This window comes from Lathyrus oleraceus, chromosome 6 (genome assembly GCF_024323335.1).
Source record: "Lathyrus oleraceus cultivar Zhongwan6 chromosome 6, CAAS_Psat_ZW6_1.0, whole genome shotgun sequence".
Classification (NCBI taxonomy): Eukaryota; Viridiplantae; Streptophyta; class Magnoliopsida; order Fabales; family Fabaceae; genus Lathyrus; species Lathyrus oleraceus.
This window is the reverse complement of record NC_066584.1, coordinates 150,053,337-150,078,214: the sequence shown is the minus strand read 5'-3', so window position 1 is coordinate 150,078,214 and position 24,878 is coordinate 150,053,337. Positions and strand designations below refer to the sequence as shown.

Here is a 24,878-nt window from a genome sequence, read left to right as displayed (position 1 = left end):
GATGGGGCCTATTCATCATTCAAACGCTAATCTTGAAGGAGCGAAAAGCAGAGTCTGAACTGTCATGCTCGCTAGGCGAGCAGAGTGGTTCGCTTAGCGGAGAGAACTGTCATGCTCGCTAAGCGAGCAGATCCTTCGCTAGGAGAAACGCACGCGTTTTCAGAATATAATAGAAAGTCATGGGCTTAAGTTGCCCTCATTTGAGCCCACCAAGCCACGAAATCAGATTATAAATACTAGAGTTTCAGTGAAACAAAACGCTGGATAAAAAGAGAGAGAAAAGAGGCAGAAGAGAGACCTACGAACTAATCTGCAGCAACCTCCAGACAGCTCTGAAAAGTTCACTCTGACTCACACACTTTTTCACCCATCTCACGCAAACCCTAACATTGCTTTGCAAACCCATCTGTGCCATTCGATTTCAATCGATCTCTCCGATCAGGTTTGCCTTATTCCTATCACTTTATGCTTCTAATTTGAATACTCTGAATGTATGAGGTATTACCGTGAGGTTTTGCATGTGGGTTCCGATTTGCATGAATGTATAAGACAATACCTTGAATGTTTAATCATTTCGTTTCTGAGATGGATACCATAGGGTTTGGGTTGCCGAGATCGGACTATTATCAATGAAGAACCCAAAACCCGCAGGCATTCGCTAGCCGCTTCGCTAGGCGAGCCTGCAGCGAAGCCTCGCTAAGCCTTCGCTAGGCAAAGCAGTAGCGAGCGTGACAGTAATTGATTCTTTTTTTTCTGTTTGCCCTAATCTGTTTTGTGTTCGTCATGTTTTCTCCTGATTCCATCTTGTTACTCTAACCTGTTCGTTGAGTTTTTGTGAGGGCTCACATGCTCTTGCAGGGATAGCTTGCTTGGTGTTCCACTTTATTTGTGGGATACCACCTGGAGGTTTATTCTGATTACCTGTACTGACTCGCTTTCTTTGATGGTGCTTAGCTTGGAAGGGTCTTTGGTTTTCTTACCATTTAAATTGTTGTTGCTTCGGATCTATATCCGTGTGGTAGATCTCTTGATCCCTTTATTTTTCCCGCATTTTACCACTTTCTTAGCAGGAAGACCTCGATAGGAGGTAATGTTTTTGTGTGCTTATTTTTGTGCCTAAAGACCTCCAAGAAGAGGCACCAGTGCTAAAGACCTCCATAAACAGGCAATTGACGGATAAAAGGGATTAGTAGTCACTCCCTCGTTATTCAGTGCGTCGTTCTTGAAGATCACACTACGTGTCGATGCTTCAGAACAAAAGCCCAAGATCTTTTGTCCGGTCGGTCAGTGGAGAGGGTTCCACCTTTCTGAACCCCCACGCTTTGTCATGAGCTCGCCCTGTCCAGGGTTAAGAGCTATGAGGTCTTATCCTCATTACCCATTTGATCTGCTCACCCTGACGGTCAATGTCAGTGGTTAAGAGCCCATTTGATTACCCTCCCATGGCTTGTTTGTCGAGGTTGATATGACCCCTCTTGACTAAAGCCCTACCCATGTATGTTTGAGCCCCCTTGCTAGCGTGTTTACTTTATGCATGTTTGTTTTGTATGGTGTGATCGTCTCCCCATAGGGTAGCTAGGCTTCGTATAGTCTCCCATTTGCATGTCAATTAAGGTTGCGCGGTTCCTTCGTCTAGGACTGCCTTTTTGTATGAGCATCCCTAAAACACCCCAACTCATTGATTTTTCTTCTCCTAAGAACACGTTAACTCCTTCTACTATAGGCGAGTAAGTCTCCAAAGGTCGAGCATCCGGTAGATTGCGTAGTAACGTCGTTCACCCAAAAACACAACCCTTAACCCGTAGTTAGCTGAACTACGGCTTGCTCTGATTCTCATTCCAGATGAGATACGTAGGCATAAGACGCGATGTCTTAGCGAGCACACTCCTCTTTAACCCCTAGGTAGCCGAGCTACGAAGACTCTGATTCTCATGTTCGGATGAGATACGTATGCAGTGGATGCGACATCCGTGCGAGTCATTTTCTTTAAACCCCTTTTTAGTAAATAGTACATTAGATAAACCCACACCCTTTAGACAAGAACAACAAGAGTGGATCCCGTAGAGTACTACGGATGCGTAGGGGTGCTAATACCTTCCCTTCGCATAACCGACTCTCGAACCCAAGATTTGGTTGCGAGACCTTGTCTTTTCCTTTCCTCTTTTCAGGTTTACTTCGAGCATTTCCTTTCCCTCCTTTGGGATAAATAACGCACGGTGGCGACTCTCCTGTCATTTCTTTTTTCGCCGGTTGTTTTTTCGCTTTCTTTTTTCAGGTTGCGACAATGCAGCCTCTTGCTCTTATTAAATCCCTAATTTTTGCCTAGACCGCCCTTTCGGGTTTTCAGTCTACCGGGATACCCATTTTTACATAAGTTGCCCTTTCGGGTTTTCAACATATCGGGCTATATATATATTTTTTTTAAGCATAGTATTTTTTGACTGCATCCGCATTCACCGGGGATGGAAGATCTTCACCATCCATAGTTGCAAGGATCAAGGCTCCTCCGGAGAAGACCTTTCTTACAACATACGGACCTTCGTAGTTTGGCGTCCATTTCCCCTTGGGTCAGTATGGATTGGAAGAATCTTCTTCAACACGAGATCTCCGGCCTTTAGGCTGCGGGGCAAAACCTTTTTGTCATATGCCCTCTTGATGCGCTTTTGATAAAGTTGGCCATGGCAGATGGCTGCTAAGCGCTTCTCATCAATGAGGTTTAGTTGGTCAAATCGAGCTTGTACCCACTCGGACTCATCAAGCTTAACATCTGTGAAAATCCTTAAGGAAGGAATTTCTACTTCGACTGGTAATACTGCATCCATGCCGTACACAAGGGAGAAGGGAGTTGCCCCAGTGGAAGTGCGTACGGAAGTACGATAGCCATGTAATGCGAATGGGATCATTTCATGCCAATCTTTGTAAGTTTCCACCATCTTTTGCATGATCTTCTTGATATTTTTGTTAGCTGCCTCAACAGCGCCATTCATCTTAGGCCTATAAGGCGATGAGTTGTGGTGGTTGATCTTGAAATTTTGGCATAGCTCTTTCATCATTTTATTATTGAGGTTAGATCCATTATCAGTAATGATCTTGTTGGGGACCCCATAACGACAGATGATTTCTTTCCTGAGGAATCGGGCCACCACTTGTCTGGTAACATTGGCGTACGAGGCTGCTTTTACCCATTTTGTGAAATAGTCAATGGCTACAAGGATGAAGCGGTATCCGTTCAAGGAAGTTGACTTTATGCGTCCGATCACGTCAATACCCCACATGGCGAAAGGCCAAGGTGATGTTAGGACGTTGAGAGGCGTTGGCGACACGTAGATCTTATCAGCATAGATCTGGCACTTGTGGCAGGTTTGGACGTGGCGATGACAGTCAATCTCCATAGTCATCAAGTAATATCCGGCCCTTAAGATTTTCTTCACCATAGTGCTCCCACTGGCATGCGTCCCAAAGGATCCTTCATGAATTTCCATTATAATTTGGTTTGCTTCTTGCTTGCTCACACATCTAAGTAAAACAGAATCAAAATTTCTCTTGTATAATACCCATCCACTTAAGAAGAATTTGGATGACAGTTTTCGAAGATACTTCTTGCCGGTGATAGACGCGTCCGCAGGATACTCTTGGTTCTCTAAGAATTTCATGATGTCATGGAACCAAGGATGACCGTCAGCTTCGTCTTCTGCTGCCAGACAGTAAGCAGGTTCGTCCAAGTAGTTCAGTTGAAAGGACAAAGCTTCGTTCTTCCATTTAACTTTAAACATGGATGCCAAAGTCGCCGAAGCGTCGGCTAGCTGATTCTCTTCTCGAGGGATGTGGTGGAATGTAATTTCATCGAAGTAGGGGACTAGTTTTAAGACATGCTCTTTGTAAGGAATGAGCTTATGGTCTCTGGTGTTCCAATCTCCTTTGACTTGGCTGATTACCAAGGCTGAGTCCCCATAGACTTCCAGGATTTTGATTCTAAGATCGATAGCAGCTTTAATACCAAAGATACAAGCCTCGTATTCGGCCATATTGTTTGTACATTCAAAACATAATCGGGCGGTGAAGGGGAGGTGGAAATTATTTGGAGAAGTGATTACTGCCCCAATGCCATTGCCATGAGCGTTAGAAGCTCCATCAAAAACCATGGTCCATCGGGATCTAGGCTCGGGTCTTTCCTCGGGACCGAGGATGTTGCAATCCCTAATCAACATGATATCCTCGTCGGGGAATTCGAAACGCATAGACTGATAGTCCTCCAAGGGTTGTTGTGCAAGATAATCAGACAATACACTCCCTTTGATGGCCTTTTGAGTGACATGTTGGATATCGTACTCGGTCAAAGGCATTTGCCATCGGGCTACTCTACCAGTTAGAGTCGGCTTCTCAAATATGTATTTGACAGGATCCATCTTAGAGATCAACAATGTTGTATGAGTGAGCATGTATTGTCTTAAACGTTTGGCAGCCCATGCTAGTGCGCAACAAGTCTTTTTAAGCATCGAATACCTACTCTTGGAATCAGTGAACTTCTTGCTCAAATAGTATATTGCATGCTCTTTTCTACCAGTATCGTCATGTTGGCCGAGGACACAACCCATTGGTCCTTCAAGAACGGTGAGATACATGATTAATGGTCTACCAGGTACATGAGGCATCAACACAGGAGGCTCTTGCAAATATTCCTTTATTTTCTCAAATGCGTCTTGGCAGTCATCGTTCCAAATGATGGCTTGATCCTTTCGAAGAAGTTTGAAGATTGGATCACAAGTGGCAGTAAGGTGAGATATGAACCTAGAAATGTAGTTCAATCTACCTAGGAATCCTCGGACTTCCTGCTCGGTTTTGGGTGCAGGCATAGCTTGTATGGCGTTTACTTTCTCGGGATCTACTTCGATGCCACGTTGACTAACGATAAAACCTAACAATTTGCCGGATCTTACCCCAAATGTGCATTTGTTGGGATTAAGCCTCAATTTGAACTTCCTCAGCCTCTCGAACAGCTTTTCTAGATTGACAAGGTGTTCTTCTTCGGTTTGAGACTTGGCTATCATGTCTTCGACGTAGACCTCAATCTCTTTATGGATCATATCATGAAAGAGAGTGACCATGGCTCGTTGGTATGTGGCGCCGGCGTTCTTTAATCCAAAAGGCATCACCTTGTAGCAGAAGGTGCCCCATGGTGTTATGAAAGTGGTTTTCTCCCTATCTTCTTGAGCCATGTGGATCTGGTTATAACCGGAGAAACCATCCATAAAAGAGAAAACAGAGAACTGAGCGGTATTATCTACTAGCACGTCAATATGTGGCAGTGGAAAGTCATCTTTTGGACTTGCTCTATTTAGATTTCTATAATCTATGCATATTCTTACTTTGCCATCCTTCTTAGGTACATCACAATGTTAGCTATCCATTGAGGATAATTGGAGACCGCTAGGAAGCCGGTGTTGAGCTGCTTTTGTACCTCCTCCTTGATTTTCATAGCCATGTCGGGATGGGTCCTTCGTAGTTTTTGCTTTACTGGAGGGCATTCTTCTTTAAGGGGTAGATGATGGACCATAATGTCAGTATCGAGGTCGGGCATATCTTGGTATGACCATGCAAACACATCTTTGTATTCCTTCAAGAGCTCAATCAATTTTGTCTTCACCTCGTCTTGTAGAGCTGAGTCGACTCAAACTTCTTTCGCTTCCTCATCTGTCCCAAGGTTAATCACTTCCACTGTTCTTCGTGCGGCTGGATGACTTTTTCCTCTTGCTTGAGCAGCCTTGCCAATTCTTCTGGGAGTTCGGCCTCTTCCTCACACTCTTCTTCATCTTAATTAATCAGGTTGTTAAAGTCGTATGAGACTGTAGCAGAATTGTCATTGGTGGTTGTCGAGGATGATCTGCATGATTTAAGGTCCACGCTTTTATTGGTATGAAAGAAAGGATGATTTGAAAAATTATTTTTTTATTTTTTTTTAAAAAGAAAAAAGTGAAATAAATAAATGAAAGGCAAGGATCTCAAAATTGATTGCGAACATGAACCCTTTTTCATTAATGATTAATAAGGAAATTTGATGAGGCCCTACAAATGATTCCCCCATGCCTTGGGCTTGACATGAGTTCTTTTGATAAAAAGGAAGGAAAAAAACATTGGGAATTACATTTCAATCAAGGTCACTTTAGGTATTTCAAACTCGGTCCATTTGGTGGCACCATTTCCATCAGTCTTTGTGAAGATCAAGCCATCATTTTCTTCTTCTTCTTCTTCTTCCACGACACAAATACGGTTGTCATCCAGGTAACCAGCACTTGAGAAGTTTTCGGATAGAGGGAGCACTGATCCCCCTGTAGCTATCGGCGCGGGCTTCCTCAAATTTTGGGAGTTATATCCCAAACCGATGCGGTCCTTGTTGGAAGGGAGTTCAAGCAATCTTCCCCATCCTTGGGGGTGTCCATCCTTTATGATTGCCAGGGCGTCTTTAAGAGATGCCATGGGAGATTCGGCATCTTTTGATTCATCCCTTGCTGGGCAAACCATTTCAACATTGATAACTTCGAATGATTGGAATGGGACTTCTCTTATCTCCCCTTCTCCTTCAACATATCGGAAAGATGCGAGGTGACTTACCACAATGTCCTCCTAACCCTTGACAACAACTAGCTTATCATCAGCTAAGAATTTCAATTTTTGGTGGAGCGTTGAAGTGACTACACCAGCTGAATGGATCCAAGGCCTCCCAAGCAGACAATTGTAAGCTGGATAGATATCCATTACGAAGAAAGTGATGAGGAAAATATGGGGACCAATCTTCATAGGCAAATTCACCTCACCGATTACAGTCCTTCTAGTCCCATCAAATGCTCTTACTATAAGCTCACTCGGCTTCATTACGAGTCCTTCAATAGCTAGTTTAGCAAAGGAGCTCTTAGGCATCACATTGAGGGAAGACCCAGTGTCTACCAAAACTCTTGATAGGACTGTGTCCACACACTCAATAGAAATATGGAGAGCCTTGTTATGATTCCTCCCCTCGGCGGGAAGCTCTTCATCACTAAAACCCAAGCTTAAGCTAGTAGCGATATTGTTAACTACTCCTTCAAACTGACAAACAGATATCTCTTGCAGCATGTGAGTTGTCCTCATAAATTTTACCAAAGCATCCCTATGGGCCTCCGAGCATATTAATAAAGACAACATTGAGATCTTCAAGGGTGTCTGGTTAAGCTGATCAACTACTCGATAATCGCTCTTCTTGATAATGTGTAAGAACTCGTCTACTTCACTTGAAGGTGTGGGGTCTTGTCTTTGCTGAGCGCCATCAATTTGTTTGCCTTTGTCTGAAGTTGAAGGATTGATATTTCCAATTGGAGTGGGTGTCGGCGCAAATATCCTTCCATTTCTCATGACTCCGCTAGTGCCGGTGATATTGATCATTGGGTCACTAGACTTCAACGGTTCTTCTTGTACCTTCTGACCATGAATGTAGACTGAGGTGTCATACATCCATGGGACTGCCTTGGTGTCAACATATGGGAATGGTGTGGGAACTGTTATTACGATTGGAGTAACAGGATTTGTCGACAGAGTTAACTGAGAGAAGTCGTATGGAATTTGAAGAGGAGGGACTTCACCGTATGGTATCTCGAGGGTAGACACATCTTCCTTTGTGGACGGGCAGTCTACCACCAAGATCCCTTGGTTCATTAATTGTTGTATGATAGACTTCAATGTTCTACATTGTTGTAGGTTAATCAGACAGTGTTTACAGTCATTACCACAAACGAGAAAGACATTATTCTTCATTAAAGCATTCTTGATCTCGATGAGTGGTGTTTTTAACTCGTCCACACAGGACATCAATCTCCTTCCATTGTCAACTTCCATCATATTCACCGATGCATTGTTGTGAGGGGGCATCGGGTTATTATTTACATTCGGCCACTTGGGGGCGAACTTGATTGCCTTAGAGTCAATAACATCTTGAACCTTGTACTTTAATGCTTTAAAATTCTCGATCGAATGCCCAGGAGCGCCAGAATGAAATTCACAACGGGCATTTGCATCATAACCGGGAGGAAGAACCGCTGGTGGGGGTCCTAACTCCCTTAGTTGCACAAGTGACCCCCTCAATAAATATGGTAGAATGTGGCTATAAGGCATGGGAACTGGGTTAAATCTTCTCTCGGGCCTTCGCATCCTTTGTTGTTGTTGTTGATATTGTGGTTGCTTACGTTGCAGTTGTTGTTGATACCGTTGTTGTTGTTGTTGAGTTTGAACAGGAATTGCAAATGGTTGTTGTTGACTTGGTTAGACAGGAGCTATGGAAGCTACCTGTGGATAAGTGGGATTTCTTGTTCGAATGATGGAGGCAGCATTGGTCTTGCCTTCTCGTTTTTTACCGTAGGGAACAAAAGGTTTCTTTAATGCATTAGAAGCACTGGCAGAGTTCTGGATCTTTCCCATCTTGATCATATTTTCTATCCTTTCACCGGCTAAGACCAGGTTGGAAAAGCCCGAAGAGGTGCTCCCTACCATTCTATCAAGGTATGGACCTTGCAGGTTTCCCATAAACATGTCTACCAGTTCTCTTTCTAGCAATGGGGGTTGTACCCTAGCAGCTAATTCCCTCCACAGCTGGGCATACTCTTTGAAGGACTCCTCAGACCTCTGAGTCAGATTTTGCAACTGCGTGCGATTAGGTGCCATATCAGTGTTGTACTGATAGTGCTTGAGGAATGCCTCGGCCATTTCCCTCCAGGTGTGAATATGGTTTCCCTCGAGTTGCATGTACCAATCCAAAGATGCCCCACTGAGGGAATCCTGGAAAAAATGCATTAAAAGTTTATCATCGCCGGAATAGGCAGCCATCTTTTGGTAGTATGCCCTAATGTGCGTTCTAGGGTCGTTATTTCCCTTATATTTTTCAAAGTCCGTAACTTTGAACTTGGCCGGAATGATGACCCTAGGTACTAAGCACATTTCTGCTGCATCAAGGCCCAAAATGTCAGTGCTCCCCATTGCCTTGAGCTTTTCCTCGATAGCCTTTACCTTCCTCTCCACCTTGTTGGTTGCTGAACCGAAGGTGTCATCCTGAGAAGCGTCCATTGGGCTGAAGAATGCATCGAGTAGGTCGTCTGTCTCAAGAGCATGAGGACGAGGATTGTCGTTTGGAACACCTCCGGGTAAATTAATGTTAATTGGAGGATCAACTTGGGGAACTGGAGTCGTATTCTCGACCGTTGGAGGGGTAGGAGGATTGGTAGTACTAGCACGTTGGTTCATTTCTTCTTGCATTTTTGCCATAACCTCCTGACCTCTTGCGACTGCTTGAATAGTCTCCATCAATTGCCACATTTGGGATACTTCTTCCTGAAGGACAACTTGATTCTCTTGAAGTTGCTCCATGACAGCTTGTCGACGTCCTTGTGTATCGTACCGAAAAGTCAGCTTTAGAGAGTTGTTCTGGAAGAGAAAAAGGGTGGATGGATGAGTTTTTTATGTTTTTATGTTTCGAAAGATGCATATGATGCATGAATTTTTTTTGTTAAAGCAAAGCTCTTTTTAGTTATTCATGTTTATTCATTGCAAAAACTACTTAATGATTTACATTCACAATCATGAATAAAGGAAAACACAATAGAGAAAAATCACAACTTTCATTCATCCTTTGAAGGAAAAATAGACAACAATACATAGAAGTTGCAAAATACAAGTAATGGAAGCAAATAAACCAACTAGATATCCACCCTAAAAGTGACCCCTTGAGACTTGCGGAGAGCCTCAATGTCGGTGATGAGTTCGGCCATTGTTCTTTTGCAGAACTTGACAAAGTAGTAGACCTCTTTAGGGGTATTATCTGGGCACATGATCAGATCTGCCTCCTTCAACTTGTCAGGAAAGTCTTGAAGGGCATAGTTGGTTAATACTGTCATGTTGGTGTACTTGTCCCTCCATTCTTCGTAAAGGACTTGGAGATTATGGATGATTTCGTCCCTTTGAACAATGGCAGCTTCAAATCCATGGCAACGCTCCTCCCAACGTCTGCAGTTGTTTTGCAATTCTACATAGGCTTGGTCATATATTCCCCTCTTCAAGTTCTTGATTTGCTCGCAAGCTCGTCGAAGGTTGAACTGCTCACGCATGAAGCTTCGGTGAATCTTTTCTTTCTCTAGTTGCTCCTTGGCTAGCAAATCCTTATACTCTTTTAGAGTGGTCCTTAGTTCGAGAATATGGGCCTCGTAATCTTCCTTCGCTTCTTTCTTCATGGCATTAGACCTCTCGACAGTATTTTCAAGGTCCTTGATGATTCGGGATGCTCGATCCAATTCCTCGTTGCAGAAGTCTAGCTCAGAATTAGCTCCTTGTAAAGCTCCACCAACCCAAACTCTTTGTCCCTCGGCTAATCGGAGCCTTTTCTTGCTATCTTTAAATTTTTCACAAACTTGCTTACCCTTATCCTTCAAGACGTGGTTACGTTCCTTGGCGCGATTGAGTTCGACTCGTAGTTAAGTGTTTTTCAACTCAAGCTTTTTGATTTGGCTGGTAAGTTTGTCCATTTCTTCTTGTAGGATAGGCTCGGGCTCGGGCATCAACGGGAATGAAGAAGATCAAACAGAAACGGCATCTTAACCACCCTAGCCCTCTCTTTTATCCACACATAGTAGGGTTCCTTGGCCAGGATATTTTTCTTGCCCCATTCATGGTCAATACGGACTATGCTTGTCCAAGCTTTTCTCACTCTTTTCACGTTTGAATCAAGTGGATCCACGGTGTTGATGACAAATGGAATGAAATCTCTTTCCTCGGGGGGACTTGTCATGGCGTACCCTAGTTGTCTCTTGAGTATAGCAGGGTTGTAGTTGATGCAACCTTGTGTTCCTATCAAGGGTACGTTAGAGAACTCTCCACATCTTGCGATGGCATCCTTTATATCCCATTCCCTCTTGTACCATAGAATTGAGTTGGCAGAGAGAGATGCGAACCTTTGCGGCCATGTCAGTTTGTTTTCGGTGAAAGGTCCACTTTGAGGCATGCGGGCCCTCATCCAAAGATGTAGCATAGGAGCGCAACAAAGGTAAGTACCTCCCCTCTTCTCATGCCTTGTATGGAAGGTATGGTAGAAATCGGCAAGTAAAAAAGGCACCGGATTCTTTGTTAAAAAGACTTCAACTGCTAACTGATCCACAAACTTGTCCAAATTTGGGAAGAGGACAATTCCATGAATCAAAAGTGCCAAGGTTGCACTACAAAAGTCGGGTCTTCCTTATTTAATCATTTCCCAAGCATGGGCTTCTAGGAACTTTTGAGTTAAACCTTTGAGGGATCCTTTAACGCCCCAATTGTCCACTAACTTGTTGGTGTTGATACCCAAGATGAGTGAGAGCTCGGTCAAACAGAATCCTTCTTCCAATTTCAGGAAAGGGTTGTATTCCTTGATTGGTCGATTGAGGAGTCTCTCGAGGCTTCCAAGGTTGGAGAGATTTGGAAGTCGGGGAAAGTGAAGCATCTTAAAGGAACGTCATAGTATTGGGACATTGTAGTGATAGCACAATAGTCAACCTTCTCGGTTAGAAGATATACGATGTTTCCAAAATTGGCTCTAAACTTGTTGTCTTTGAGAGTTACGACCTTTGAACAGAGGATCTTTAATGACCTGATGTCGGGACTCTTGAAGCGGAAAGAAGAAGTGCTTTTCTTTGTTGAAGTATCCATGATTGTGTCGGAAATAGTCTTGTAATTCTGCGTTTGAACAAACGAAAATTTTAAGAGCTTTGCTTATTATTTTGATGATGAGTGAATGTATGAATGAATGATTGGTTTATTATTTCCATAGGGTTTTAGTCATGGGTTCATGGTTTTGGACCATCGTGACGAAGCATGGAGTTAATAATGACTGCTTAGTAAACCAAGGTTCTCGCTTTGTGTGATCTAAGGCTTTTGGAAAATTAGGTGTAAGACACTGCCCCTAGAGTCATGGACTTCCTTGACTGTCAGCCGCTTATGTCAATTTACTGGCCAGGCGACTGCTCCATCAAAGTCATCTATTCTAAGTGAGATCTTCGTATCGACCCTTACGAGGAAGGCACCTCGATAACCTATACTACGCGACCATCGGTCTAGACTAGCCATAGTTTTAAAGGTTCTAAAAGGGGTCTTAGGGTCATTGACTCTAATAAAAGAAAAGATGCTTACGCCGAAAGCACGACGGTCATCAATCCCCTTAAAAGAATCTACCACTAAGTGGGGTTCTCGTACGACCCTAACGAGGAAGGCACCTCGCGGATCAATACTACTCAACCTCTCCTATCTCAAGCAAACTCTCAGACTCGGATGGGGAGTCCTTCACACAAGTTTTTTCCTTTGCAATCATTATTGCTTCCAAAAATTCTTCATCACAGAGTCAGGGTTTCAGACCAATAGGTAAACAAAGAAAATATGCACGGGTTAGAAAAGAAAGCAATATATACAGAAAAAATAGATAACAGATAAATTTCCACGTATGTAAAAGAGGAAACAACTCAAACTAGGCTAGACTTGCTTAGGGAATTTTGGTCCCCAGCAGAGTCGCCAGCTGTCGCTACCGGGATTTCACGATAACAAAACCGGGACTAAAGAGAATGCCAAAGAGAGGCAAAGTCAGAAGAGTCGCCACGAAATTTTATTTAGTTTACCTCTATCGGAGAGGAGAGGGGAAATAGTCGATAAAACCCTCGGAAAAGAGACGCGCACGGGAAGCGCTAAAAGAGAATAAGGAATCGGTCTCGCAACCGAGATTTTGGTTCGGAAGTCGGTTACGTAAGGGGAAGGTATTAGCACCCCTTACGTCCATGGTACTCCATGGGAACCATTTGAGTTGTTTTACATACATGGGATTTATCTATTATTGTTTTATTTTCAAAAGAATGTGTAAAAAGAAGGGGGGTGTTTTTGTTATTATAGTGCTCACCAAGAATTGTGGCCCTTGTGCCTACATATCACTCATTCGGGGATGAGGAATCAGAGCTCCGTAGTTCGGAGTAAAAAATGTTTGTGTGTTGGTTGATTTTACCTTTGAGAAAAAGGTTTTCGTGATGATGCCCTAAGGCACAAAAATGAGTTTGATGAGTTGTATTGTTTTTACCTTGAATAAGGGTTTTATGAAATGAGTGTTTGTGATTATATTATACTAAAGTCTATGGGCGGAGGTGATTATTCTAGACAACAAGCCAAGCGTCTTGCATCCAAAATAATCAGAGTAAGGGTAAGAATGCTCAATTCTCACTCATTCTCCACCACTTAAGGCTCGTGGCGCACAATAACAATCGTGATTATTAAGTGTTTTGAATTTGATTATGAAAATGCCACTTGACGTTGAATCAAGGGTTTATTTTATTTTGATTATGAAATTTGGCTTATGCAACATGAATGTGAAGTAACTAACAAGAAATTAAAGAGTCTCATTGTAAGGTAGCCCAAGAGAAAGTCTTTTGTGTGCAAAAGTGACCTAAGCTAAACAAAGGATAATGCTCTTATAAACATGTCCCCCTAAGGTGGTGCCATGATTCCATTCTTACAACATGCATCTAAGTTACGGATGAAAATCCAAGTGTTTACAAAGTATCACAAAGAGTGAAAGAAGGCCTCCAAGCAAAGGTCCTAAGATGAAATCCTCTAAGTCCAAGTTGATTAAGAGTGGAATGAATATTTTTGGTCTTATCATTTTATCATGTTTTTGTTGTTTTTTAATGTATGATGATAATAAAATAAATAACAAGTAAATAAACATGCATGATGAGTTTGTACAATGATGATGATAATGAGTACTTGAATGTAAATTACAAGGTAATGACATAAAAGAAAATCACAAGATAAAGAATGATAATATCACAATAATAATGGTTAGTGAATGTAAATGACACATTAAGGGATAGCTTATCATTGATGCAAAGTATTGAAGATGATTGAAGAATCAACTAACAATAGATTTGTAATAAAGAAAGTTATGCAACCCTAAGTGTGTGGTTAGTGAACAATAAAATAAATTGCAAGGAAGTAAAGTGCAATAATATAAATGTTAGAAGTTAGTAGTTAATGGTTAGTGATTAGTTGAATAACAATAAGCAAATAGAATAATAAGTTAATGTAAAGAGAATGGTTTCATCTATGTATCAAATGACCCAAATATGGTTGAAATAGAGGTGATCTATCAATGCCTCAAAGTATCATGAATGATCTATTGATCAACCATTAATAGGTTTGAAGTATTGAAGATTTAATTAACTCTAAACAACCATAGCCATGACATAATAGAACTCATCAACCAAATAAATGTGAAAGCAAGTCAACAATAAATATTAAATGATAACAAGAAACAATGCAAAGGAAATGGTTTCATCTATGTATCAAATGACCCAAACATGGTTGAAATAGAGGCAACCTATCAATGCCTCAAAGTATCATGAAGGATCTATGGATCAATCATTAATAGGTTTGAAACATTGAGGTTTTATCCACTCTAAACAACCATAACCATGATATAATAGAACTCATCAACCAAATAAAAGTGAAAGCAAGTCAACAATAAATAGCAAATGAAACAAAATACAAAGTTTGATTAAAGGTGGTAAACAACCATTTTCAACACAAAAAAACAGAACCAAAAAATTAATAAAGTGTAAGCTAAAATCATTACCCAAAAAATGTTGAAAAATGGTAGATTGAAGTGGTGTTGAGCTTAGATATAGGGCAAGGAGTTTAGGATGAAAGTGTTTATGATGGAAGTGTATTGAAGGAGCTGAGTTATAAGTGTGAGAGAGTGAGAAGCTTTAAAAAAAATATGAAAGATGACAAAGAAAAGTTGGTGGGGTGACTTTTCTAAGTGAGAGAGATTTTTTTGTTTTGGCTCAGCTTTGGAGAGGAGAGAAAATGGTACTTGGACAGAGCTTTTGGGGGCTAGGAAACATGAAAAATGAGGGGAAATAGTACCTCTATTTATAGGGAAGTAAATGGGTTGAAGTGGGTGGACCAAAGGGTCCTTTGTGTAAAAAACAGGGCCATTTCTGCTTTCTGCGCAGGTGTAACCGGTTACCTTAATTAGGGTAACCGGTTACACAGTCCCAAAATGGCCAAAAAATCAGTTTTTGGTCTATGTAACCGGTTACATTAATTAGGTAACCGGTTACCCAGTTCTTTTTTTTTTGAAATAATGAATGTATGCATGTGCAGTAGGGTCATGGATCGGATGAAAATTGTATCGGGTATGGTGAATTTTGGGGTATGACACTATGTACTTAAAAGTCGCCAACCCTTGGAAATTTGCTTTTTCGGCTAAATAGACAAATTCTGGGCTTTTTCACATATGGGTTGTGCCATACGCGTATGGCCTCCACCTGTACGTGTATGGGCTTTTTTTGCACTGTCTCATACGCGTATGGCCCTGACAACATGTTTCAGAGACTTATTAGTGTTACTCTAGGCCATCTTATCCATGTCAAAAAAAATGATACGATCGATGTTCACAGCATGTCAGTTCAACAGATAATATAAAGGCAGAGCTCTTATATTGATGAGTTATGACCCACTTCAACTAGTGTCTAGAGAGTGGTGCTAAAATTATGTCCACGCTTTCAAGACAAATCTAGATCCACCATAACTAGCTTCCTAGGAATATGAGTAGAAACGAGTTATCAATCTCTTCCCTCCAATGTCGAACGATCAACATCGCTCAATAAGGCCATTTAGTCATAGAGGATGTCTTTAATAACTCATACTCGCATTTAGGTTCTCTGATCTTCATCTTTAGCAACCTATTCACCATTTTCTAGTTGTACTCGATTTGTTTCCCTCTGACCCAAGAAATTAGTTCATGCTCTGCAACAAAATCCTTAGAAGGAATTTTATAGGCATTTGCATAAAACTCCAACATTAGCTCCTTAGCTACTGGCTGGATCTGGCTATTCAGATAAGTCAACTTATGCTACTTTAGGATAATAAGTATGTCATGGTGTTGGTCAGGGTGAAGGTTGAAGGCTCTTTCCTCAATGATTTTCCAGTAAAGTAAAGAAAAATATCTCTCTTTGTGCTCGGCAGAGATGAACTTGTTAGAATCATGGGATGAAGAAGAAGAAATGGCCATTTGTTGCTTACTTGGGGAGATCTAAACCTATATCAGAGGAAATCTATGGAAAAACAAGAAAAAATCAGAGAATTTGGTCAAAGAACACAGTGCAACGTATGGCTCAGGGTGGAAAATGTCAGGAAAAATATATATAATGCCCAGTACGCACCATACACATATCATACGTGCACTGGCAGGGCCATAAGTGTATGATAGTGCTCATACGTGTATGGGAAAAGGGGAGAATTAGTTAAAATTATGGATCACATATCATAAGTGTATGCTGTCAGGTGACCGTTGCATACACGTATCACCTGACCATATGCGTATGGCCTAGTTTTTGAAAAAATGATTTGCGCTTTAGCATTCCTCATACGCGTATGAGGGCTTTCGTATGCGTATGAGCAAAGGCCCTATAAAAAGGAAAATGTGTTCATCATCATATGGACTAGACCATACGCATATAGGCAAAGTGCATGCAAAAAGGAAAAAAATGGCTCTTTTGGTTTCTCTTTCTCAACCACTTTTTGTGTGACTTCTTCTTCATAAATTTTCTGGCTCTCTTTAATTTCCAGGTCCACTTCCAGAAAACGGTCTTTTTCCCTTGATTTGTCTTCAAGGCTCTCAGTTGACTTAGCTCTTCTAGTTATCACAACACTCACATTATTACGCTCTCTTGAATTTATCACTGTTGCACTAGGAAGAGACCTTTGTGCCTGAGTACCTATTATTTGTTGTGCTATCTGACCCATATGAACTTCCTCAATTTTTAATAGAATTTGTAGTGTTCCTTTGATTGTTTCTTGTATCTTCTTGGAATTGGGATTTTTGAGCTGCCACTTTTTCAATGGCTAATTCCCAATTTTCCTGCTTAGGAGCTTGTTGCTGATATTGTTGTTGGAACTGTTTCTGATAGTTTTACTGAGGTTGAAATTGTTGTTAGTTCTGATACTGAATATGAACCTTCTTTTGAACATTTCCTTGTTGATATTTCCATGAGAAGTTTAGATGATTCTTCTGTTGGTGTAAGCCCTAGAGGCCAATACTTTTGGTACTTGTATCGAATTATTTAAAGGCATTTTTTTTATTATGGTTGATTAATAAAGTCCCTGGAATAGATAGTCCGTTTAATGTATTAAGTGTGACTTAATCATGAGAACACATTAAACATAAGGACACTATTCTTAAAGTATCCGTAGTCGAGTTTTAGTGTGAAGTGGGATAACATTAAAGCATTAAGACTATTATGTTTGTAGACTAATGATCACATCTCATGGATCATGGATAAAGAGTTATCAAGTCTTAAACATAGGTATGAATATTAGGAGTAATATTTATACCGGATTGACCCGCTATGAGAATACTATATAGAAAGTTATGCAAAGTGTCATAAGTTATTCTCATGGTGATAATAGTGTATACCACTCTTCGACCTGAAACCACTATGGATCCTAGATGTAGAGTCGAGTGCTTTATTGCTGATCCAACGTTGTCCGTAACTGGATAACCATAAAGACAGTTGATGGGTACTCCACGAAGCATGCTGAGGGACATGAGTGTCCTAGATGGAATTTGCCAATCCTGCGTAACAGGATAAATGTCTATGGGCCCAATATTGAACTGGACAAGGGTGACACGGTCTATACCTTGTGTTCAATATAGACATAAGGGCAAAGGGGTAATTATACACATAATTATTATCACAGGAGGTTTTGTCAGATCACATGACATTTTCGTGACTTGGGTAGCAGTGATGTGTTGTTAGATACCGCTCACTGTTTATTATGTTAAATGCGTGATTTAATATAATTGCCAACGCCGCGAAAACCTATAGGGTCACACACAAAGGACAGATTGATGAGAGATAGAATAATTAAGGAACATCGTAAGGTATGGTGTACTTAAGTGGAATACGAAATATGGTAAGGTACCAAATACTTAAGTGATTTTGGCATTTTATGAGATATGGGCCAAAATGCACTTAAGTGGGCTTTTTGGCTTGAAGCCCACACAAGTGGTTCTATAAATAGAACCCCTTGGGTAGAAGCATTGTAACTCACTGAGACAGACAACACAACTGAAGAGTTGGAATTTCGTATCTCTCTCTCACTCAAAGCCTTCATTCATAACAGATAGCACTGCGATTGAAGGAATCCGTTCGTGTGGACTGAGTAGAGACGTTGTCATCGTTCAACGTTCGTGATCGCCCCGTGGATCTGTATCAAAGGTTTTGATCATTATCAGAGATCTGCACCAAAGGTTTGAATCGCCACAAGAGGTAACGATTCTATCACTGATCATGCCCATTCGTAAGGATCACTAAATGGAGAAATTTTTAAATTCCGCTGCGCCTTGGATGGCTATTCTCCAACATCTTCCACCCTAGAGAAGTTTGGTTCTCTGAACATCACCTTCAATTTGTTGCACAGTTGTAACATAATGCATGGTATAATGAGGTCCACCACAAATTTCACAACTCATGACTTGTACTGGATGACCTTAAGCTACCTATTGAGTACCTATATTCATTGGCTTGAGTGTTTTTTCAAATTATGCAACAACTTGGTCTTCCATGTTTATACTCTGAGCAGCTAGTTTTAAATCAATCCTTCCCTCTAGATTTCTTACACTCATATCATACAACTCTAAGTGTTCATTTGCAGCAGTGACTTATATAATCTTTTTGATACAAATAGTTGTTGTAAAGTTAGATGGGCCACCAACAGCTGTATCAATCAGTTGTTTAGTCTTCAACCTGATGCCATTAACAAACATTTGCATTTGTTCAGTCTGATCTAAGTTGTGAGTAGGACAAACAACCAATAATCTCTTGAATCTTTTGTAAGCATCACCCAATGATTCTCCCTCTCTCTGTTTTAAATTCATGATATCATATATTTTCCTGAGAAAAATACAGGCAAAAAAATTCTCATTAAGAAAAGTTGTTTCCATTTCTTCCCAACTAGTGATACTTCCAACAGGAAGCGAATAAAACTATTCTTTGGCATCTTCAGCTAAAGTGATCGAAAACATTATCAACTTTTTGGCTTCTTCAGAATGCCCATCTATCTTCAGAGTAGTACTCATAGTAAGAAACCTTTGCAGATGTTTATTTGCATATTCATTAATCTTTCTTGTAAAAGGTATCTTCTCAAGATGTCAGATAGTAGTTGGGTGTAACTGAAACTTTTCCATATTTACCGGTTGGTTAACTATAGTCAGATGACTACCTAGGGCATTTTCTCTCCCATAATCCCCAATAAGTCCTTCTTCAATTGGTTCAACCATAATTGGTTCCTCTACTTCTCTGTCTAACTCTGTATCTAATTCAACCAAGTTATCCAACTCCTTATCTGTTGTCCTTGATTGTCTAGCTTGTCTAAGTCGAGCATGCAATGATCTTTGTGGTTCTGCGTTAAAAGGAAAATCAGCTGATGGATTTCCTTACATACAAATACTAGACAAATATTAGTAGTAACAAAATAATAACTATAAACGAAAAAATAAAATGAATAATGAAAAATAATTTAAATTAAAATTTTTAGTTGCAGAGCAACAAAATTTTAACTAAAATAAAACTATGAACTCTATAATCTTTGGCAGTCCCCGACAACGCTGCCAAAAACTTGATCGGTAAATTAGAAAGTGTATTTATCTACCAATGTAGTAATAAAGGGAAATCCCAAGTATCGATCTCAAGGACTGTGGATTTTTGAATCAGTGTTTTAATAATTGAAAATAAAATGCAATAGAAGGTAAAAAAATAAGTTGAACAGTTTAAAAGATATTATGAGAGAACATGCTAGGGAAGGTGTATGATTTGATTCATCGATAACAATAAATTAACCTTGCAACAACTTAATTCAATAACGTTGACTACCGGTTCTTAAGAGTGTTTACTTCTAACTCCATAGTGAGAAAACCTTTAATCATTCAAATTAATCCATATGTCCATAGTGAATTACAGATGAAATTAAGAATATTCTGGTTTCCACGGGGTATCCCTAGGCCTAGGTAATATCTAATATGAATTACTCACAATTGAGCGTTAACAATGGCGGTCCAACCTAAATATTAACCACATATCAAACTCAATTTTTCTGCAAGAGAAAGCATTAAGCACAAATTGTAAATACATTAAATATCACAAAATCAAAGTCATTACAAGGTAGAAAAACATTAGAATTGCATCATAAATTTGAACCAGAGACACCCCCTAAGATTTGAGGTTTTAGTACTCATAACAATAAAGAAAAACATGACAGAAAGTGTAGACATTATAAATTAATGGAGGAAAAGAGATTTTTAATCATAAAAGTTCCTGAAAATCTTGATCCACCACGAATTCTTTAGAGGTTCAGCCTTCAAAACGTGTTCTATGTACTAAAAAATAATCCAACCCTTAAAAATTCCAATTTTTTGACTAAATAGACAAATTCCAGGAATTTTCAGATCTGGGTCGTGCCTTATGAGTACAGCCTCCACCTATACACGTATGGGTTATTTTTAAATTGTCTCATACACGTATGGCCCAGAGTAGGGCGTATGGCCAAGTTGGAGTCATACACATAAGGCTTTGGCTGCGCAGATAAGGGCCTAACTGACTGGCCTCATACTCGTATGGGCCTTCCCATATGCGTATGGGCAAAAACATGATTTTTTCCTCCCTCCTGGTGTTACATGTATGTTGGGAGGTGCTGATGAGTGGCCATACGCGTATGAGAGGCCTCAAACGCGTATGGGCAGGAAATGTGTATTTTTCTCTTCTTTTTTCTCATGCTCATGCATTGTCGTCCGGTTTCTTCTCTGATCCAACTCCTCTTTACTCATTAGCCCTATAAACACATGAAACACTACCTCAAGCGCGTAAAATTGCTCAAATTCACTAAAATCTTAGCAGATTGTGTTATTGTAAAAATATACCAAAATAAGCTTAAACCACTGTCCAAACTCAGAACAATTCATCTGCTTTTTGCATTAAAATGACATTAAAACTAACACAAATGTTGAATGATCACAGAGGCTGAAGCTTCACCTTCTTCACTGATGCGTCACCTCTATAACAACATACCAGTTTGTCCCATGCTCATGTTTCCCAATCCCGCAGAATGAGAAAATATGATTTTGTTACGATTTCGATCGTAAATTCAACGTGAATTTAAGAAACGAAATCAATCACACACGTCACACGTTCACTGGTGTTTTCCTTGGTGTTTCTCGTAGATCCGAACCGAGACTCTAGATATCAATTATTGGTGCGCAAGAAAGAAGAAAACGAAGATGATGAAGATGGAAGAGAGAGAATGTGTAACTAAATCGTAACAAACTTCCTAATAAAAAAACTGAAAATTAAGTTATGGATCATATTCTTACCAATAAAACTTAGCATTTTTATATACTACCATAACCAATTTAAATGAAACTTAAATTCATACTAAATGCATCTTCAAATAAAAATGAATTATAACTATCACTTTAGATAGAAATGTAGTCTAATGAGAAGGTGCCCTAGTATATGTGACCAGTGTTCACATTCTCAACCAAAAATTATATATGATAATTTCGAGTTAAACTTTAAATTGAAAAATTATCGAATCGAATAGATTTGAATATAGTTTGAATTTGAAGGCAATTTACATTTTTACTGCATATGTTCCATTGTTTCGTGATGACTAAAGAGTCCAAAGATTTTGAAAGATACCGAGAGCCATACATGTCAAGTTCATTGAATTCCTTCTGCAACATTTTCTCTTTTTATCTTTTAAAATTCTCGTCTTTTTCTGTCTATCTCTTCGAATTAATTACCTGTCTTATTTTCTTGTCAGCCTTTTTAAAAGATAGTAACACATTAATAGCAGTAACACTTTTGTATGACAAGACATTTGTAGTAACATTCTACATCCATGTCTAATCTTCTCTTGTTTTAAAACTCAGTATATTTTTCATCCGAATTATTTATTTTTTACTCTCTCAATTTAATAATAATAATGAATGATTTATTTAGAATAAAATAATATAATAAAATAAATGATTCATTTTAATTTTTAATATATATTTTTTAATTTCACTATTTAATTAAGATTATTTTTATCATTCTCAATACATGATAAAAATATTTTAATAAAAATATCATTCTTTCTTTTAATTATTCATTTTTTTTAATCTGTGTGTAATTGTCAACTGATTTACTTATTGTGAGATGGAGGGAGTAGTATTTGTCTAAGAAAATTAATAATGTGTCTCTATTTTTTTAATGATATATAATAATTTTGTTATCATTAAAAAACTTCAAATGTTTTTTACTTTATTCTCACACTTTTGTCTTAACAATCAATAATATATTTATTTTTTAATGACATATAATTTATATATTTTTATTTAAAATTCTATAAATATTTTTATATGATGATATGTCTTATAAGAGATACATTATTTAAAAATATCACGTTGTCAATTTTAAAAATAAAAATGATAGAGAAAAATCAAAATTATTTGAATTTAAAATACATCGATATATTTTGTAAATGAGGTAAAATAAAATAAATTTTTTAATTAAACTGAATATTTAATAAACTAAATTTCTCAGCCTGAAATTTCCCAACTGACTTTAATCGCAATAAAAATTAACCTCAAGTCTGCTTCTAAATTAACTTCAGATTCATACCTAACAGAAATTGGGATAACAAAAGTTAGTTCTAACAGAAACACAACTACCCTAACGAGTTTTTGCTTGAAATGCCCCATTTTTCAAAATTTAATCCCAATATACCCTTTTTGAAAAAAAATTCTCAGTCTACCCCTTTTGTAGTTAGGCCTCGTCACTTGATCTGACGAGGGGGTGCTGAAAGATATTTTGTCTCATGAGCTCGGCAAATGGAATGACGAGGGCGTGGAAGAAATTTTTTTATCTCAATGGCTCGTCACTTCAAGTGACGAGTAGGTGCAGACATATTTTTTTTTTGTTTTTATTTTAAATAGTATTTAATTAATATTAATAATAATTAATTAATAGGAAGTGTAAATAGAATACTAAATCTATTAAATACTAATAATTGTTAATAGATTTAAAAATGGAAATTTATCATTTAAATGGAAGAATAAAAGAAGAATAAAAGAAGAATAAAAATGGAAATTTATCATTCAATTAAAAAAATGATTAAAAAAATAAATTGCTTTAATGCCTCGTCACTTCAAGTGACGAGCTTACAAGTAAGAAAAAATTCTGCAGTCCCTCGTCAAATGGAATGGCGAGGCCCCACTAAAAAAGGGGTAGACTGGGAATTTTTTTTCAAAATGGGATATATTGGGACAATTTTTTCAAATGTGGGGCAAGGCAGGAAATTACTCCTACCCTAACAGTGTAAATAATCGAGCCTTTTAAAACATGGCAGGATGAGTTCAGAAGCTGAAAAGAAACCTTTTCTGCAAATTGTTTTCAGGGGAAAGCATGAACAAGCTTGATTCCGACTTGACCTGAAGCTGACTTAATATAATACCTTGAACTTTTCTGCAGAATGTTTGCAAGGTCAATTAAGTCAGAATTCGAATAAATGATCACAGTCCAACAAACACTAGTCCAAATAACTCCAAGTTCTAGCTAAATGGCCAACAAGTTCATTTCTAACTTAACTCTAAATTCGACTTCAAATTCTTTTTCAAATGACATTCAAATTGATTTTTAAGCTAACTACAAATTTCAATTACAACTTAGCTCCAAAGTCATTTGGAATAAGCTAACTAACTTTCTAATTTCATCTGCATATCAATTAGATTTTCAGGTGATTTTGAGTGATAACTAACTAGTTACTTTTCTAACCGAAACTGAATTACAGATGAATTTCGTTAGAATTTCATTTTGAATTTTGTAACAAAATTTGAATTCTATAAAATCAGTCATCACACATCAAAGTGGGGTAATTCATTTTCACCATAGTATATTCAAAGGCCAGAGAAAATCAGAACACTTTCGACCTCTTCCCCTCTCTCACTCAGAGCTCTATTCAAAACTCCATTGAAGCTTCATCTTAAAGCTTCAAGAAGGGTGAGCTAAACCATGTCATCACTCATGATCCGAATTGGAAGAAAGTCTAGAAGATAGAAGGAGCAGCGAACATCCAAGAAAGAAGTGAATCAAGAATGTTACATGGTTGTTCAAACGTGGTTCGTTCGCACCTCGTCTCCTCCGATCAATACTCGTCGGAACAGTTCACCGTTTAAGAGGTAAATATTTACTTCTCTGTTTGCCTCAAAATCGATCACCACTGTGTAGTAGGCATATTTAGCAGCATTAACCTCATGTTTTGCCTAACGATCCATGCCTTGCACCATTTAATTAGGCTTTGATACATTAGGGTTCTTGACTGAGTACGTTCAATTGGATGAATTTGATCTACTTTTAGAGTTTTTATGGATATATTTAGATTTAGGGTACGAATTAGAGTAGAAAGGTGGTTTCGATGTGAGTTTTCATGGTGTCTCCGCCACCAAAGGGATCCCCGACACGACGGAGAGGGTGATGAGAGAGAGTGAGTTGAGTGGAAGAAGGTGTAGTCACAGTTTCGTTTGGATTTTATTGGTTTTTCTCTCCCACGCGTCTCATGATGATGATACCCTTGGGCCACGTGAAGTCAACCCTTGTTGACTGTGCAATCATTGGTCCCTAGGACAGAATTAATTTCCCACTTCAGCTTTGAATTTTCCCTTTCCGTTTGGTTTGTGGTTGCTGGGCTTCCTTGTGCCTTGTTCTGGGCCTAAGACCAGTTGTGCATCCATATGCCCGTTCCAGGAACGTACCTCCCTT

At 39.1% G+C, this 24,878-nt stretch overlaps 1 protein-coding gene across 1 annotated transcript; it reads right to left on the bottom strand.

Annotated features, from left to right (window-relative positions):
- Positions 1-6,138: 6,138 nt before the first annotated feature.
- On the bottom strand, positions 6,139-8,142 carry LOC127094488 (uncharacterized). The gene is made up of 3 exons (XM_051033316.1): positions 7,041-8,142; positions 6,627-6,959; positions 6,139-6,506 (listed from the first exon to the last, which is right to left on the bottom strand). Exons 1-3 carry the CDS (start codon positions 8,140-8,142, stop codon positions 6,139-6,141), a joined length of 1,803 nt encoding a protein of 600 aa, XP_050889273.1.
- Between the last annotated feature and the right edge of the window lie 16,736 nt (positions 8,143-24,878).

Excerpts from the sequence above, each read along its gene's own strand:
- LOC127094488 (XM_051033316.1), bottom strand. The coding sequence starts at position 8,142 with ATGCCTTATAGCCACATTCTACCATATTTATTGAGGGGGTCACTTGTG. Across the intron at positions 6,960-7,040 it reads CGCTACTAGCTTAAGCTTGG|TCCTATCAAGAGTTTTGGTA; the intron begins GTTTTAGTGATG and ends GTGTGGACACAG. Across the intron at positions 6,507-6,626 it reads TAAGCTAGTTGTTGTCAAGG|CAAGGGATGAATCAAAAGAT; the intron begins GTTAGGAGGACA and ends TGGTTTGCCCAG.